General features: G+C 43.6%; 1 protein-coding gene across 2 annotated transcripts in view; it reads left to right on the top strand.

Moving 5' to 3' along the window:
* Positions 1–20141, top strand: part of LOC141148554 (uncharacterized) — a 456462-nt gene that overhangs the window by 338741 nt on the left and 97580 nt on the right. The window contains exons 2-3 of one of the 2 annotated variants that reach the window (XM_073636104.1): positions 10472–10801; positions 11588–11890. In XM_073636104.1, the coding sequence (XP_073492205.1) occupies positions 10472–10801; positions 11588–11890 (633 nt within the window). The remainder of the gene's footprint in view (positions 1–10471; positions 10802–11587; positions 11891–20141) is intronic. The other variant, XM_073636103.1, reaches the window with a different exon arrangement.

The raw sequence follows: 20141 nt of genomic DNA, 5'->3' as shown, positions 1-20141 counted from the left end.
GTATGCATCCGCCCCTACACCCACCCCTTGCAGAGTTGCACAAGCATTGGGAGCGTGCGGGAGCGTGTGGCACAATGTAGTGCCACACGCAGTTGCCGTGTACAGCTGATGAACAGCTGTTCATGTTTGGAGACTTTTGGCATCTCCTTTGTCCTCCGCCTGCGCAGTACAGGGCGGATACTATCCGACGGGGGACCTTTCTCGGCAGAACACACAATCTTGCCTCTTTTCTGGGCAAGGCAAAGAATGCTATCTGCAAGCTTTATATAACATAGGTTTGTGTGCTAATGAGGCAATTGAAAACACATGCACAGTCCATGAAACACAGCAGGTTACTGAAGACTTGGCTTTTCACTCTCTCTTCTACCCTTCTGCCGCTCTGTGCTGCTTCTGGTCCCTGGGCCCTCTCTTTCCAGGATCTTTGCTATGCGCGTAGGGACCCTTCGGGGTAAGACTGCACTATATTAAGTTTCAACTCAGCTCAAAATGCAAGTTCATCCAGTGTAGAGACTGAACTTCAGAGTGGGTACACCTGTTAAGGATGTCCTTAAATTACTAACCCAAAAAACACACTCTCTGAGCATGCCCAGAAACATCCAAGTGCTGTTCACACAGAAAAAGCTGGAAAAAAAAATCAAAGTCCCTGAGCATGCCCAGATCAACCCAAATGCATTTCACACACCAAAAGGCACAGGATAAAATCAAAGTCCCTGAGCATGCCCAGACCAACCCAAATGCAGCTAGCACAAAATAAGCCACCCCCCTGTCCAAAATTAAGCACATCATCCAGCATTCTACAAAATTACAGATGGGACAAACACCCCTGGTCCAGGGGGGCAAACAAAGAGCCTAACATGGGCAAAAGTTATACAACAAATACCAGTGCAGTCTATGGGAACTGACTTGTGAATTTTGCTAGTCCCCACTTGGCTGGCTTATCTTCTAGTTATTGGCCTTAAAATGGGTATGGGGGCCCAGGTCCCACCCTGAGGGACATACAGTGGGGACGGAAAGTATTCAGACCCCCTTAAATTTTTCACTCTTTGTTATATTGCAGCCATTTGCTAAAATCATTTAAGTTCATTTTTTTCCCTCATTAATGTACACACAGCACCCCATATTGACAGAAAAACACAGAATTGTTGACATTTTTGCAGATTTATTAAAAAAGAAAAACTTAAATATGACATGGTCCTAAATATTCAGACCCTTTGTTATGACACTCATATACTTAACTCAGGTGCTGTCCATTTCTTCTGATCATCCTTGAGATGGTTCTACGCCTTCATTTGAGTCCAGCTGTATTTGATTATACTGAATTGGACTTGATTAGGAAAGACACACACCTTTCTATATAAGACCTTACAGCTCACAGTGCATGTCAGAGCAAATGAGAATCATGAGGTCAAAGGAACTGCCTGAAGAGCTCAGAGACAGAATTGAGTCAAGGCACAGATCTGGCCAAGGTTACAAATAAATGTCTGCTGCACTTAAGGTTCCTAAGAGCGCAATGGCCTCCATAATCCTTAAATGGAAGACGTTTGGGATGACCAGAACCCTTCCTAGAGCTGGCCGTCTGGCCAAACTGAGCTATCGGGGGAGAAGAGCCTGGTGAGAGAGGTAAAGAAGAACCCAAAGATCACTGTGGCTGAGCTCCAGAGATGTAGTCAGGAGATGGGAGAAAGTTATAGAAAGTTAACCATCACTGCAGCCCTCCACCAGTCAGGGCTTTATGGCAAAGTGGCCCGACGGAAGCCTCTCCTCAGTGCAAGACACATGAAAGCCCGCATAGAGTTTGCTAAAAAAACACCTGAAGGACTCCAAGATGGTGAGAAATAAAATTCTCTGGTCTGATGAGACCAAGATAGAACTTTTTGGCCTTAATTCTAAGCGGTATGTGTGGAGAAAACCAGGCACTGCTCATCACCTGTCCAATACAGTCCCAACAGTAAAGCATGGTGGTGGCAGCATCATGCTGTGGGGGTGTTTTTCAGCTGCAGGGACAGGACGACTGGTTGCAATCGAGGGAAAGCTGAATGCGGCCAAGTGCAGGGATATCCTGGACAAAAACCTTCTCCAGAGTGCTCAGGACCTCAGACTGGGCCGAAGGTTTACCTTCCAACAAGACAATGACCCTAAGCACACAGCTAAAATAACGAAGGAGTGACTTCACAACAACTCTGTGACTGTTCTTGAATGGCCCAGCCAGAGCCCTGACTTAAACCCAATTGAGCATCTCTGGAGAGACCTAAAAATGGCTGTCCACCAACGTTTACCATCCAACCTGACAGAACTGGAGAGGATCTGCAAGGAGGAATGGCAGAGGATCCCCAAATCCTGGTGTGGAAAACGTGTTGCATCTTTCCCAAAAAGACTCATGGCTGTATTAGATCAAAAGGGTGCTTCTATTAAATACTGAGCAAAGGGTCTGAATACTTAGGACCATGTGATATTTCAGTTTTTCTTTTTTAATAAATCTGCAAAAATGTCAACAATTATGTGTTTTTCTGTCAATATGGGGTGCTGTGTGTACATTAATGAGGGAAAAAAATGAACTTAAATGATTTTAGCAAATGGCTGCAATATAACAAAGAGTGAAAAATTTAAGGGGGTCTGAATACTTTCCGTCCCCACTGTATATCAATGTCACCAATTTGGACAACCCCAAAAATGAAACAAGGAGAAGTGCCTTTAAAAATGCAAAATTGCTTAAAAGCTAGTAACTTGGAGGGGGGGGGGGGCTTACTCTGCAGTATGTATCCAAAATGCTGCTTATACGGTTTTAGAAAAAAGTTAAAGATCTACATTGCAGCTGCAAGATTGTAACACAAAACAAAAAATAGCCTTTCCTAGCTGGACCTGTTGTATGCTCTGAAAAAGGATATGGTTTGGATACGTGAAGGCAGCTCACAGCCTTTTGAGAATGGAGTGTGGAGTTCCCCTCTAAAAGCAAAAGTTATCCCAAAGAAATCATATGCATTAGAGGGTTAAGGTTAAATGCCCATTTAGGAGGAGCTAGAGTTGCAGGAGTCTTTTTACATATATAGCGCTGGTAGATTTATGATCTACCATCTGATAGGTACATTTAGTGAATTGCTCGTTAGAGGAAGTTAGATTTGCCTCTGTTCCAGCTTGGCTGAGTTGCGTGTAGTTCCACACTGAGCCGGTGGGTGTCGTTGTTACCATTAGCTGGTGTTGGAAAGGCAACGTGTCGAAGCGTATGGGTGCTCCTCTGTCCCGGAGACAACTCGGTGGAGGTGGTTCTCCGAGTTGCATTCTGGGAGAGGGTATTTATGGGACAGACGCCATGTTTTAGGGTTCGTTTTACAGCCACCTGCTGGCCCTCCTGGCCGACAGGTATGCGTTAGAGTACCACCTCGTGGTCCTCCGTTCCGGAGGCCCGCGTCGCTGCGGCGCGTGGGTGGGCCCAGAAGCCTGTCTGGGGCCTACCACAGCAGCCAAGGAATGGTCCTGAGCTGTCTATCCAGAGTGAAGAAGCTGGACAACCGAGAAGACCTCAGGGAAGGACCCATCATGGAAGGATCATGCAGAGTGCTGGTCTGGAGAGGGGCCTGGTGACTCGGTTGGAGGATGTATCCTAAAGTAGTTTCACAGCATAGTACTGCCGGGTTGGCTTAGAGGTCCAAGTACTGTGTCTGACATTCACTGCAAAACCAATACATCCTGTGGCAGAGGATCGTACGGGTTTATTTCAAGCAAGTCTGTGGCAGAGACTTTTGTTCGTGCTGGCTGCTAGGCAAGTGAGAGAGGCCTATCCAGGCGAGCAAAGATTATGTCCCATTAGGGGATCGCATCCAATTACACTATTCAACTGTGAAGGATGTTCTCAAGAATCCTAAAGAAAGGTATTTGAGCTTCCCTGCAGCTTTCGTCCTGACTCTTTCCTGCTACTTCCTTCGTTACTTGGTTCAATAAAGCATTGAAAACGTATTCGAGTGTTGGTGCTTATATCGTCCAGAGGTAAACTCAACGGAACCCCGGTGCCGGTGAAACAGAGAGATTGAGAGTGCAGGTAACAAGCCCGCTTAAACCAGCAGCTCCACCGAGAGTTAGTGCTACACATAATTTTAACAAGGTGCATGTCACATATTGGCCATTTTACATGCTAACATGACCTGTGTGCAAATCTCCTTAAAAAAGACATAAAGGAACCAGCATTAAAAAAAAAGACAAGTTTAGAGGTGCGCCCATTTAACCCAAGCAATTGCATTTACATTGCTTGACATTTACTAAGATTTTGGCCGCTCAGTGAACAAACACATTTGAACGAGCGCAAGAGCCACTTGCACATGTGCAGTCATTGATCTCACGCAGTTCTAAACGTACTTGCAGGCACAGTAGGCTTACTCTGAAAAAGTTACTTTCTCATTCTATTTTGGGCATATTTGTTACTTGGGCAGTTGTTACTAAACTTCCTCACATCACCCCATAATATTGGCACCTCCATCTTCTGTTAATATTGAATTGAAGATGCTGTGCACCATGTCCATAGTGGGGCACAGATTGCATTCTCCCGTGTGTTGAGATTGCTATAGTAAATGGGGATTTGCTCTCTGTTCCCGGCGCACCGTTTCATAAATATGAACATGTGCATTACGCCTCACCGTGTGCTTCTACTGATGGTGCACGGCTTTCGTAAATCAGCCCCATAGACTCTAGATACAACCTGCCAAGCTGTGTTAAGTGTTTGTGTTAACCTCCTCGCATCCGCGCTATAGCCGGATGGGGGCTACAGCGTAGAACCACATTGCACAAGCTGCCTGCGAGCCCCCTGCGGGTCAATGAGACTCGGCTGATCACAGATCAGAGTAATGGGCCCTTTACCACGTGATCAGCTGTCAGCCAATGACAGCTGATCACGTGTTGTAAACAGAAGATCGGTAATAATTTTTTTTCTCCTCACGCTCACAGGAGAAACAAAAGCTGATCACCGGCTTCTGTGAAAGGGACATCGGTCCTGAAGAGGAAAGAGCCACAGCCAACTCATCTGTACCCACCAGTGCCGCCTGTCAGTGCCACCTGCCAGTGCATATCAGTGCCGCCAATCAATGCCCACCAGTGTCACCTATCAATGCCCACCAGTTGTGCCAATCAGTGCCCATCAGGGCCTCATCATTAGTGCCACCTAGCAGTGCCCATCACTGCCACCCAGTGACATTGGCTGCCACCCATCAGTGCCACCTATCAGTGCCCTTCAGTGCCGCCCATCAGTGCCCACTAGTGTGACCTATCAGTGTCCATCAGTGCTGCCTTATTAGTGCAGCCTCATCAGCGCACATCAATGAAGGAGAAAGATTACCCGTTTGCAAAATTTTATAACAAAATATAAAACTGTTTTGTTTTGTTTTTTCCAAAATGTCTGTCTTTTTTGTTTTTTTTTTTAACAAAAAATAAAAAACCCAACAGTGATTAAATACCACCAAAAGAAAGCTCTATTTGTGGGGAAAAAATTATAAAAATGTAATTTGGGTACAGTGTTGCATGACCGCGCAATTGTCATTCAAAGTGTAACAGCGCTGAAAGCTAAAAATTGGTCTGGGACGGAAGGGGGTTTAAGTGCCCAGTAAGCAGGGCTCGAGTCCAGCGGGAACGCATGGGAACGATGTTCCTTTACTTTTTGCACAACAGTAAAGTTGTTCCCATTAGCAGCTGCGTCCTGGCTGGGAGTCGGAAGTGGGTGATGGACTCCGCCGCCCACTGGCAGGATTAGTGACAGCGCAATCTGTCAGCTTAGCCCTGGGAGCGAGGAGAAGAGAGCCGAGAGGAAGTGCGGGCTGTGCATAGCTCTATGCAGTCCTGCTTGTTTGCTGTTTGTCCCCTGGATGTTTTCAGGTCGGGCTCCTGGGAAGAGTGTGCCTCCCTTGGTGAAATGTAGAGGCTCTTACAGCAGATAGCTTCTTTCCCCTTTTTCCCCTCTTTACCCCCGTGCTTGCAGTGAGTGCTCTGCACAGAGGACACAGCTGCTGGGGGGAGGGGCGGGGCATCTTTTCCTGTCAGAGAGAGAAAGAGAGAGAGGCATGGGCTGCCTGCATGGATGGAAGAGTCAAGGTGCCTGCTGTCTGGGGCACACACTGCAGAATAATCCAGTGTGGTCACAGATATCTACACAGGGCTGGTGCAAGGATTTTTGACACCCTAGGCGAAACCTCATTTTGCCGCCCCCCCCTTGGCTCCACCCTTAACCACACCCCCTTTGCACCGCCCATGTATATCACACCTTTTTAAAGGAAAAGGCCCAGCAAATGCAGCCTCACCAGCGCCCATCAAATGCAGCCTCACCAGCGCCCATCAAATGCAGCCTCACCAGCGCCCATCAAATGCAGCCTCACCAGCGCCCATCAAATGCAGCCTCACCAGCGCCTATCAAATGCAGCCTCACCAGCGCCTATCAAATGCAGCCTCACCAGCGCTCATCAAATGCAGCCTACCAGTGCCCATCAATAAATTTTGCTTGCTTCCATTCATTCGGGAGTCGGGACAAAGACACAGTCCTCCATTGCCACTCCGCCTCTGACACTATGCATACCTCCCAACTTTTTGAGATGAGAATGAGGGACACCTATCAGCAAAAGTATGCAGGCATAGGACACACCTCCTGCCACGCCCCCTTAAAGGAGAATTGTACAAAAAAAAACAAGATTGGTTAAACCCACAAGTGCTTTTTTTACCACTACTATTCCTTTATATTGGCTTCTGGAATTTACAAATGCAGCCATTTAGAAATCAGATGAAAGGTTTAGCACTGGGAAACATTTTTTGATAGATAAAAAGTGCATTTTATATACAACTATATAGATCAGATCAAAATGAGGGACAAATGAGTATGCGAGTACTTTGGATTACGAGCATACTCCTGGAACGGATTATGCTGGTAGTCCGAGGTTCCACTGTATATATATATATATTATATATATATATATATATATATATATATATATATATAATATATATATATATATATATATATATATATATATATATATATATATATATATATATATATACACACTTACACACACACACTTTTTTATTTTTGAGGTGGGGGGCGGGATTCTTGGGTGAGTTCCCACACTTTTTTTCCCAGGACTTAACCCCTCCCAGTAAGCAAGTGGTTAAAGGGGGCTGAGGCATCAGGAGGTTAAAGGGAGTAGCCTGACTCCAGATTGGTCATTCTCCTACCCTTTTCTGGCCTACAACCATAGACCTTGATTGGTTAACCCTTTCATGACTAAGCCTATTTTTGACATTTGGTGTTAACAAGTTAAAATCCGTATTTTTTGCTAGAAAATTACTTAGAGCCCCCAAACATATATATATTTTTAGCAGAGAATCTAGAGAATAAAATGGCGATTGTTGCATTTTATGTCACACGGTATTTGTGCAGCGGTGTTTTAAACGCAACTTTTTGGGAAAAGGGACACTTTCATGAATTAAAAAAAAAAAAACAGTAAAGTTAGCCCAATTTTTTTGTATAATGTGAAAGATGATGTTACACCGAGTAAAAAGATACCAAACATATCACGCTTTATAATTGCACGCACTCGTGGAATGGCGACAAACTACGGTACCTAAAAATCTCCATAGGCGATGCTTTACATTTTTTTTACGGTTACCAGGTTAGAGTTACAGAGGAGGTCTACTGCTAGAATTATTGCTCTCGCTCTGACAATCGCGGCGATACCTCACATGTGTGATTTGATTTATTATTTGTTTTATTTATATTTATATTAATAAATTGTGTTTAAAAAAAAAATTGATGTAAACATCCCTTGTGACAGTAATAGGTGGTGATAGGTACTCTTTATGGTGGGATCGGGGGTCTAAAAGACCCCCGATTCCTCCTTTGCACTTCAAAGTATTCAGATAGCCATTTTCAGTGATTCTGAATACTGTATTTTTTTTTAAAACCGGCACCATTGACAGCCGAGTAAATGGGAAGTGACTTCATGACGTCGCTTCCGTGTTTACAATTAGGAGACTGGAACAAAGCCGCTTACGGCTTCATTCCAGTCTGTCCCTAGCCGCCAGAGGCGGCGGATTGTTGATCGGGCCTCCCGGTGGAATGGGAGGCCCGGTAAGAGCGGAGGGAGGCAGCGGGAGGGGGGACGTCCCCTCCCGCTCCTCCGGTATAACAGCCGAGTGGCTTTTAGCCGCATTGGTTGTTATCCCTGGAAAGCCGATCGCCGGCTCTAAAAAAACAGTACCTGGGATGATGTCCGCAGCTGCAGGCATTCGGGTATAACCCCCGAAAGCCGAGGCCACACATCTGCATACACTCGACGGGAAGGGGTTAAACTTGCTGATTCATTGCTCCCCAAGGAGCTTTAGTTGACAATTCATTTGCATATTTACACAAATGCCCTGTACACACGATCGCATATTCCAACAACAATATCCATCGGATTTTTTCCGACGGATGTTGGCTTAAACTTGACTTGCATACACACGGACACACAAAGTTGGTCGGAAATTCTGAACGTCAAGAACGCAGTGACGTACAACACGTACAACTAGCCGAGAAAAATTAAGTTCAATGGCTAGTGCTGCTCTTCTGCTTGATTCTGAGCATGCATGGCACTTTGTGCATCGGAATTGTCTACACACGATCGGAATTTACGCAAACGGATTTTGTTGTCAGGAAATTTTAGAACCAGCTCTCAAACTTTGTGTCGGAAATTCCGATGGAAAAAGTCTGATAAAGCCGACACACGGTCGAAATTTCCGACAACAAGCTCCGATCGCACATTTTCCGTCGGAAAGTCTGACCATGTGTACAGGGCATAAGAGTATAACAATAACTTTATTTCTCTTATTTGATCCATTTTCTGTTGATTCTATTTACGGCAAAACCCTAATTAAAACTCATTTGGTTTACTGTGATCTATTCTGTGTCTGCATCTATATTTCTTTGTTTATTATTGCTGAAATGTCTGAACCCAGGGTGTCAGAGGTGTCAGTAGACTTGCAAGGTCAGGGCAACCATTGGGGTACAGTAACTTTATGCGGCCGTCACTGTACCTCTCTGTACAGACACACTCCTAAACCTTGTGGACAGCCTTCCCAGAAGAGTTGAAGCCTTTATAGCTGCAAAGGGTGGGCCAACTCAATATTGAACCCTACGGACTAAGACTGGGATACCATTATAGTTCATGAACGTGTAAATGTAGGCATCTCAATACTTTTGACAATATAATGTGTGTATATATATATAGTGATATTAGGGGTATTTAGCTCGATGGTAGATGCTATTTTTGTGCAGTGAGTCCATGTCCCCCAGGCATTATTGCTAAGGGCCTGGTAGCCCAATTTTATTAAAAGGGAAAAAACAACACAAAAAAGTCCATCCAGGATTCCCATGCAGGGGTTTCAACTTCTTTTAGCTCACATAAATGAAAAACATACCAAGCCACCTGGCTCTCTTGTCAGCAGTACCTCTGCTTGCTCCCAACAGACTTCCCTCCAGCCCCCTGGATTTACTGGCTTTCTCAGTCTCCCAGACTCTCATAGCTGGCAAGGCTTTCCCATTCCCTCGGCATAGAATCCCCTTTCCACGGGCTACAGTCTACAACAGGGTGGACAGCAGTGTCGGCTGGCGGTAATTTTTTTTGGGGGGGCAGCAAACAGTGTACCCGCCACCCCAACCCCCCCACCCCCTTTAAAAAAACACACCGGCCGATGTAATTCATGAGCCCGTTACCCGAAAGGGGCTGGACCCATGAATAGGGGGTGTACCTGGTCACACAGGGTTGGAGATTCCATCCCACCCAAGACTCTTAGGAATCTCCAAACTACAGAGCCCTATCCGGAAATAGCAAAACCTGGAGAAAACTGCCAGAGCAGTTTTCTCCTCTCAAAATATATGCTCTGTAGCCCTGTCCATGTAAACTCTGCGTCCTTTTTCAACCTATTTCCATAGTGACAGGGCCTCGCCGTGTCGAGAGAGAGAGAGAGAGAGAGAGAGAGAGAGAGAGAGAGAGAGAGTGTGTGTGTGTGTGTGTGTGAGAGAGAGAGATATGCAATCTATGTTTTACAAATAAACATTGTACATTACAGCACTATATATTTATCTAAGGCGGTAGCACAGCAGTAGTTTCCTGTTCTGAGGCTCAGTGGGTCTGGTCTTTATGGGGTCGCCCAATATAGGAGGGCTCTGACTAATTTATTTGTGTATAACATTCCCCTTGAGCTATTCAGGTCTGTGAACCAGAGGTTTTTTTTCAACAGGCTGTAAGATTATTGAAAACAACTTGTAAAAAATGGAACAAAAGCTCCACTTGGTGGCTAAAAGATTACAAAATATCAATATGCAAATATCATATTTGCCTGACTGATCAAAAATATCTTGCAAAAATATAATTTTTTTTAGTCCTGACCATAACAGATATATACAGTATTTACAAAAACCTCTATATATTCCCTTTAAATGATAATTTAATACATCTTTTTCCAGGTTCTGGGCTGGAAGTAACTGCTCCTCCTTCACAAACAGCTTTTTTCCAGTCTCATGTAGTTTTACCATGTACCTTTAGCGTGAATACTCTGCCGATAAATCCACAGTTTCTGGGGATAATCTGGTCCTTTGGAACTAAAGAACTGCTGAGATTTGACAATAAGGAGAAAGTGCTCAGTGACGGGGTGTCTTTCAATGAGCAGGCAGCCAGACAAGGAAAAGCATCGCTGACCATTCGCAATGTGACCATCGCCAACCACGGGACTTATAAGTGTTTAGTCACCTACAGTCCAGACAGAATGTCCAGGGAGATCCAGCTCAATGTTGAAGGTAAGGAGCAAAGTACGGTATCTAATTTCTGCTGTAAAAATTGTACCAGGGCTTCACACATGAGGAGAAAGGGTATGAACTTTGATTTTTTTCTTCAAAAAATTCAAATGACAGCTCATACATGACCCCTTAACCTAATCCATGATCAGATATCTATCTGTCTCCTCTCCTCATGCATGACCAGATCCTTTTCTGCTTCCTCTCCCAGTGAAATGTGTTTAGTTGCTTCTCCTCTCCCCTCCATAGATTAGCAACACTCAGTTACTGCTCTGCCTTATGTCTGTCCTCTGTCCACAGTCAACTGCCACTCTACCTCCTTCCCCTACAGCCACCATCATTTTCCTTGATTTTGCAACAAAACTACTAATTTCACCTTCAGCATAATTTCACCAACAATAAAACTTAGTTTTAGGCCCCATTCATACTGGTAGGCTTTAGTGCGAATTCTGGTGGTAAAAATTCCAGGCTTCTGAATGACAAATGTTTGCGAATAACCGGGGCCACTCAGCCTATGCAAATTAATGGCTGTATGTGTATTGCCCAGCTCTCCTAGAGTTCACAAACAAACTTTCTTTTAGCACATTCTTTTTACATGGTTTTTCACAGGTTAGTAGGCAAAAAAGGGCACATTTTCCCTAAATTTCCAAGACTCTCCCCATTTTCTCAACTTCTTTAGCCGGAAAATGGAAACAAAAATACATACCAGTATATCATTTTTTACATGCTACTTGGACATTCTCAATATTAAACATGATTATTTATGTTTTAATCTTTTTTGTCTTACAGCTAAACCAACGGTCAAGATACACAACAAGTATCTTGATAAGAATGACAAAAACGTGGTGGATTGTTCAATTACAGGTTTCTTCCCTAGAGAGATTAGAGTCACCTGGCTGCGGAATAATATTGAGATCCTGAATAAATCCGAAATTGGAACATTTCAGATGGATGCTGATGGGACTTTCAGAGTGAACAGCTCTATAGTCCTCACCCCTGCTCAGATCCAGGATCATCCATTCATTGCTTGTCAGGTGGAGCATGTGTCCCAACCAGAGCCCATCCAGGATGACTTCTCAGTGACATATAAAGGTATGAGGAAGCTTGTGGACCTTTACGTCACCTTGTTCTTTGCTCGTTCGGGACAATGTAACAGATTTGTTACAAAGCAGGCCCATTTCCGCTGTTAGTGCTTAGCTTCTGCTCATTGTCTGGCCATTCAATTCAGTTTAGAGCCCCCCTCCCCTTTCCAGCTTCTATGTCACTGAAGAACACAGTAGCGACCCTTAGATCAAACTATGTGGTTATATTTGAAATAGGCATTTCACCATAATACTCATAATCACATCCATTACACATAGCGGCAGACCAGGCATCCAGCACACCCTGAAGTATGTAAGATGTTGAAGATACTTTGGCAGACATAGCTTCTCAAGAGAGAGATGATAAGAGTCAATGGTCATCAGGGAGCTAAGCATTAGCCCTCTTCTTTTGCAGGATGGATTGCTGTTATTTTTGTTTATGTTTTTGCTCTCTCTTTGTGTGGACTAGTAAGCTCTATTCAGAGGTCTAAGGGGCTCCTCATTAGTCAGAAGCAGATTATGTCCAATCAGCAGGAAGCATGGGCTTTGCAGATTGCTGAGCTATAGGCCCGACTCAGCACAGGGTGTGTCAGACCCCTGCAGAGAGACCTCCACGTGGAGAGCTAGGGTGCCAGAAAGACTTCTATAGGTTCATCACTCAGGGTTGGGTATATTCTGGAGATGTCCCATAGATTGGGATGGACTGCACAGACAAAGCTAGCACAGAGAAAATGTAGCTGAAGAATATACTTTGTACTGTAGCTGACCATGGCTGTGGAGGTAATTATGCATTTGGAGCAGGGCAGGGTGAGTCCATTTAAAAATATGTCCACATGGTTACAAAGCTGCAATGATTTTACTGTAGAATATTGTAATGTGTTGGCACCCTGCTGAAGTGAAAAGTCACTAGGTCAACTGTCAGATTCAAAATATAATAAAACTGTCACAAGGAGCTCAGATAATAAATGCTGTTATTATTGCTAACTGACTGCTTCAAAAATTTGATTTCTTCATAGTTTTGTAACAGGATGCATTATCAAATGCATGATCAGACAGAGAGTAAATGTAAGTTGCAGTCTACAAAACAGGGGCAAGGTTAGAATCAATAATGCTAAACAGAATGGCAAAAAAGCATACATACAATGCAGAATAACACAAAACTGATTATAAAAGCTACACAAACATGGACTTCTCACAGTAATGTCTTTGTGGTTTAGTTAGGGTAACATGTGGCTGCATAATATGGTAATTATAATAACAATGTATTTAAGCCCTTGGCACCGGCCACATGCAAATATGCAGCCTTTTGGTGCCTGGGCTTTGGCGCAAAGAGGCCTCATATTTGCGTAAATTGTGGTTAATACAGATGTGCCAAGAGCACGCGCCCTAACCAAAGGTTCCTGATTGCTACTTGTAGCCATGAGTTTTTCGGATCACGTGACCGCCGTGATTGGCTTTCACGGCGGTCACGTGATCTTATACCCCACCTCCCGGCATCCTAAACCTCTTATAGGGCTGGGAGGCACTGGCATGAAGAGGTTAATATGAGAATTACTACTTCAGTAAAACAGTTCAGAACCAAACAGCTACTTGTGATTATCCGCATTACATCTTCACTTTCATTGACATCCAGGGTAGCTCTAGTAACGCAGATGAACAGCCGAAGGGATCCCAGGCCTGAGAACAAACATTGGAACATTGGAAGTCAGAAAAGTATATTATTGGTCTGTTGACTGGCTGTGTACATGCTGGTTCTGACAGTGGAAGACTTAACACCACCTGGTTGCAGATCACTTACCCAACTACAGTATGTCTACTTAAGCTAAGAGAGGAAAGAAGAGAAGCTTATCTTCCTTGGGCTTGTGCAGAAACCCAGAGGGTTGTGGGGAAAAGAGTTAAAGGGGCCTGCATCTGAGCATTGTGAGTAAATGAGCACTCCACCCCATTGAACTCGCTGTCCCTAGCAAGTTTGCAGACCATTCATATTGATTTTGCGCAACATGTACAGGGGTCTCCCAGTGTTAAGTCTGTGGAAACCCTTGGGGTTGAGTCTGTGTTCCATGTTCTTGGACAAGAGGGGGCATTTCTCTATTTTCAAGCATGTCAGTGGATGGTGGTTTAGCGGGCCCTACAACATGAGTATGGACCTGAGGTGGGTGACCTTTGAGCTGTGTATTATAGTAAGGATCCAAGGCTTCCACTGAGGGTCTTGGAGATAATGGTGAAAGAGCATGTGAGAGCCACCGACTTTTGTGTCTCACAACATTTGTGTCTCACAACTTTAAGCAAGGTATATATGGCCTGAAAATCATCAAGTTCAGCAAGAACTGTCTGAATTTCATTCTGTGTCTACCGCTGGTTAATGACCAGTTTTTTCGAATGGTGATGCTGGAAAACCAGCATTCGATCTGCGTATGTAACCAATGGATGCAGTGCTGATCTGTGTATTCTTGCTGGTTAAATGATAAAACAAAAAAGTGTGTGCTTTAGACAGGTTCTTCGAAATCGCTTCTTATGGGTCTCTCTAGGGGTCCTAATTGGTTTGAGAAGGTAAGGGTGTAGGCCTCTCAGTTTTACATGGGGCCCTTCAATCTGGATATCACAAACTGGCACAACTTGAGTAGTCTTTTCTAGGACAACTCTCTGGACTTCTTCCAATGGTGCTTGCAATTTTACTTGTTGGTGTGCACCTTAAAGTGGTTATAAAGGCACAAGGTTTTTTTACCTTCATGTATTCTATGCATGAAGATAAAAATACCTTCTGTGTGCAGGAGCACCCCCAGCCCCCCCCCCCCCATTACTTACCTGAGCCCCCCCTTCGATACAGCGATGTCCATGAGAGCTTTGCCTCATCGGGGACCCACACTCCTGGTTTGATTTTGGCAGCAGCGGGAGCCAATCTGCGGCTCCATGTGTGAATGGACACACAGAGCCTCAGTTCAGGAGCACACCTGCTTGGGTGCCCCCCAGAGCAAGCTGCTTGCTCTGGGGGCAGCCGGCAGGAAGGAGGAGCCAGAAGCACTGGCGAGGGACCCGAGAAGTGGAGGATCCAGGCTACTCTGTGCAAAACCACTGCACAGAGCAGGTAAGTATAACATGTTTGTTATTTGAAAAAAAAATAAATAAAAAACAAGGCTTTACAGTGGGAAAAATTATTATTTGATCCCCTGTAGATTTTGTAAGTTTGCCCACTTACAAAGAAATGAAGGGTCTATAATTTTTATCATAGGTGTATTTTAAGTGAAAGAGACAGAATATCAACCAACAATACAGAAAAAACACATAAAACAAATGCTATAAATTAAGTTGCAGTTCAGTGAGTAAAAAAAGTATTTGATCCCCAAGCAAAACATGACTTAGTACTTGATGGAGAAACCCTTGTTGGCAAGCACAGAGGTAAGACATTTCTTGTAGTTGGTGGCCAGGTTTGCACACATCTCAGGAGGGATTTGAGTCCACTCTTCTTCACAGATCTTCTGCCATGAGTCGAGTTAATGCCAAAGAGCTCAATTGTGGTCTCATCTGGCCACAGTACTTTCTCCCAATCCTTCTCTGAATCATTTAGATGTTCCTTGGCATGATTGTACATGTGCCTTCTTGAGGAGGGGGCTTGCTGTGTTGGAGGAAGAAAAATGGTTTTGCACAGAGCAGCCTGGATCCTCCTCTTCTTAGGTCCCCCGCCGGTGCTCTTGGCTCCTCCCTCCTGCTCTGGGTCGCCCAAGCAGGTGCGCTCCCGACCTGTGGCTCTGTGTGTCCATTCACACATGGAGCCGCAGAATGGCTCATGCTGCTGCCAAAATCCAATCAGGAGTGTGAGTCCCCGGAGAGGCAAAGCTCTTGTGGATATTGCTGGATCGAGAGGGGGCTCAGGTAAGTAATGGGTGGGGGGGGGGCTGGGGGGCTTTTGCACACAGAAAGTGTTTTCCCTTCATGCACAGAATGCACAAAGGTAAAAAAACCTTGTGCCTCTACAAATACTTTAACCACTTCATGCCCAGGCCAATTCTGACATTTCTCTCCTACTCTCCTACATGTAAAATTCATCATTTTTTTGCTAGAAAATTAAATAGAACCCCCAAACATTACATATGTTTTTTTAGCAAAGACCCTAGAAAATACAATGGCAGTCGTTGCAACTTTTTATCTTGCACGGTATTTGCGCAGCAATTTTTCGAACGCGTTTTTTTTTGGAAAAAAAACAGTTTCATGCTTTTAAAAAAAGAAAACATTAAAGTTAGCCCAATTTTTTTGCATTATATGAAAGATTAAGTTACACCAAGTAAAAAGATACCTGTCAGGCTTCAAAATTGCACACGCTCGTGGAATGGCGCCAAACTTTGGTACTTAAAAATCCCCATAGGCGACGCTTTAAAATTTTTTACTGGTTACATGTTTTGAGTTACCGAAGCAGTCATGGGCTACAATTATTTCTCTCGCTCTATCGTTCGCGGCGATACCTCGCATGTGTGGTTTGAACACCGTTTTCATATGTGGGCGGGACTTACGTATGCGTTCGCTTCTGCGTGCAAGCTCACGGGGACAGGGGCACTTTAAAAAATTTTTATTGTTAATTTGACTTTTATTTTTTTAGTTTTACATTTAAAAAAAAAAAAAAATTTGGATCACTTTTATTATATATAATAGGAATATGGCACGATCTGTCCTTTTTACAGTGAGATATGGGGTCAATAAGACCTCACATCTCACCTCTAGGCTGGGAAGCCTAAAATAAAAAAAATAAATGATCACCGCTTCCCAGCCGAGGCGGCAACTTTTTTTGAATGCAGAGGCCGGGCGTGACATCATAACATCGCGCCCGGCCTCCGAACGATCATGAAGACTCCAGCTACCATCTGGTCTGCTGGAAATCTCTATAATCACCATCCGGCTGGCGGATCCTGTCTCCGAGTCACTGATGAAAGCAGTGAGTCGGTAGTGGCACCGGAGGGCGGCGGGAGGGGGGCCGTCCCCTCCCGCCGCCCGTAATAACGATCAAGCGGCGGAACAGCCACTATGATCATTCTTATGGTGTAGGGAATCGCCAGCTAAAAAAGCCGATATCTGAATGATGTCTGTAGCTGCACCCATCATTCAGATATAGTGGTATCGGTGGGTGGCGCTGCGCTAATCCTAAGTAAAAGTGAACTAGCTGAAAATAAAATGGATACTATTATGTGGCGTGTATTGTATTGTGCACCAAAATGATTTTATAGAGTTTAGTGATTATTTTAAATAACTTGTAAAGTAAAATTTTGCAATAAAGAGTTTAAAAAAAAAAAAAAAAAGTGTAGTGATTATTACCTAGCCCGTGTAGGACCAGTCACTCTCACAGCAACAGGCCATACTAATGAAAATATACTCATAAGTAGTGAAATAGTATATAAATATCAACAAATACATATAAAATAATAACAGCAATGTGAAAGTGTCAGCTTCTAATAAAGTGCACAGACGCAATAAATAAGTGGATTGCAACGTGTATCAAACATGCAACGCATAAGGTGCAGCAGTGCGGCCAAGAAATGCAGCACAAAAAATGTCCAAACAATCAGAGTGCTTCAACACAAAACTCTTCCTTCATCACGTGACAGCAGCATCCTATCATGCATCAATTGCAGTGTAGTGCTCAGATAAACCACATAGTGCACATCTTCGTGTTCAAACACACAGGTGGGTAATGGCCCCTTACCTTAGGGTAATAGGGCAAGCGCATATGACCAAACTTGGGGGTACCGTCCTTAGGGTTCCACAGCTATCCTCACGGTCCTAGTCCCTGGGCATAGTTCCCTCAGATGTTTGGGGGGGGAGTATGGAAATTACAGAAAGGAGGATCCCAGATAGTGTAATACAGTTTTGCTAGACAGCGGCTTTTATTAGGTAAAAACAGGGTACTCACATAAAAGACAATAATAAAGTGACTTGCTCCAACGAGCGGCGAGCTCGTACACCTCTATCAGCATAGATGCCTGTCCCGTTCCTACCACACGTGACTTCATCAGGGGATGCGTACAGGCAAACAGAGTGTCTTTAAATAGCTTAATAATGGCCGGCAATGAGCGGCCATTTTCTCGAAGTCCCATCTATAACATTGCGGTGGCCATTTTCTTAGAGGTAGCACGGCGCGGCCATTGCAATGGTATTCTATGGAGCAGTGCACACGCCGGCACCCAGCATCAGCTGACTATCAGGACCAATGGGCAGGGGCGAGCACCTCTATCCCCCCTAGCTGTCAGCAGAGGTGGACAGACGCAGATTACTCAACCCGAGTGTCATCTTACGCAAAATATATTTTAAAAAACTGGCAGACTCCTAAGAAAGGGGGGAAACTATAGGAGAATGTATATAAGAGAACCACCCAACGATGTACAGGAGAAAAAGAGCTACAAAAAATGTATATCAAAAAATATATAAAAAATACATGATATAAAATAAATATAAAAATATATAAGTATATATATATATATAATTTAAAAAACAAATAGGAAGAGAGAGACAATCATGCTGATATAGGCAAATTAACCACACAGAGATAGGGCATATCTCTGAGTGTGTATATATATAATGAATGTGCATATATATAGCATGGAGTAATCATCATAAATGGTCCATCATATAGTACATAAAACAATAACCTAATTAAAAAGATAATACAGATATTGTAGATGTTAAAATTAAGTGATCAAATGAAAGGGCAAACTAATTTGATAGACAAGGGTGCTTTGGAGTGAACCTACTTAGATACACCCAGCAGTCCATTCTCAATAGGGCTACGTGGGTTGTAAAGGGTAAATGATGGCTAGATACGAACAAAGAGAACAAAAAATGGAGATCAAGTGCGTTTAATATGTATAAAAAGAAAATGAGCATAAAAATGAGCATTAAAAATCACTGAGGAAACAATTAAGATCAAATTCAATATTTAGGCCACGGGGCGAGAATGTGTCCAAAGTAAAGATCTATTTGGATTTCATTTGACTTAGGGTCCTCACCTTGTGCCCCCCCCCCGCCAGTGTTTAATGTATGGTGTGATACCCCAAAACTTCAGGTGAGTGGGATCCTTGTTATGACATATCAGAAAGTGTTTGGACACACTATGTATGTCATAGCCATTGAGGATATTTTGGACATGTTCTTTAATACGTACTTTCAAAGGTCTTTTGGTGCTGCCAACGTACTGAAGGCCGCAACTGCACTCCAGGGCATACACCGCCCCTTCAGTATTGCAACAGATGAAGTTCTTAACTTCGTAGGTATCTCCCGTGCTTGTCCACGTAAAATTGAACACCTTTTCGTTTGGTCGTTTGGTTCTCAGGCATGCGAAGCATCTTTTGCACGGATAGAATCCATTACCATTAAAGAAGGAAAAGGGCTTCTTAGGTGGATCTACAACATTTTTGACCACTAGATCCCGAATCGTGGGTGCTCTTTTGTATATAAACTTCGGGTCCTTAGAGAGGGTATCCTGTAACTGTCTATCCACCAACAGGATATGCCAGTGGCGTCTGATAATCCTTTCGATTCTCTTATGTTGCACATTAAAATCTAGAATAAGCGGTATTCCTTCTACTAAGTTTTTCTGTGTTACTTTTTCTTTAATCAGTTCTTTCCGATCCATCTTTGATACTTCAACAATCTTAGTCTTAATAAATTGGCGATCATAGCCTTTCGAAATAAACCTCTCTCCCATCTTCTCAGCCTGTTCGAAGAACATCTCTATTTTGGTACAATTTCTTTTAATCCGCATCAGTTGGCCTTTTGGGATGTTGAAAACCCAATTTTTATGATGACAGCTTTCTATTGGAAGGTAACTGTTCCTGTCAATGCTTTTAAAGTGCGTCTTAGAGCTAAATGTGGAGTTCTCCTGTGTGATCTCCAGGTACAGAAAATGTATTTTATTTTTACTGATGTCCCAAGATAGTTCAATATTTCTGTCGTTATTCACTTTTTCGAGGAATTGTGTTAACTCACTTCACCATCCCATAGTATAAAAATATCGTCGATATATCTTTTATATATCACTAGCTCTTCCGGACGATTATTAAAAACGTTTTCTTCCTCCCATTGTGCCATGAAGAGGCCAGCTATGCTCGGGGCATATTTTGCTCCCATAGCAACTCCAGTCTGTTGATGGTAATACGTCTTGTTGTACCAAAAGTAGTTGTTTTTTAGACTAAATTCCAGGCATTTAATCAAAAACTTCCTCTGCATACAGGGTAGCTTGGTATATTTCCTCAAGCCCCATTTAGCAACCTCACATGCCC

This window comes from Aquarana catesbeiana, linkage group LG06, assembly GCF_042186555.1.
Source record: "Aquarana catesbeiana isolate 2022-GZ linkage group LG06, ASM4218655v1, whole genome shotgun sequence".
In the NCBI taxonomy this organism is placed as follows: domain Eukaryota; kingdom Metazoa; phylum Chordata; class Amphibia; order Anura; family Ranidae; genus Aquarana; species Aquarana catesbeiana.
Note: the sequence above shows the minus strand (reverse complement) of the source record. Positions and strands in the feature narration are given on the sequence as shown.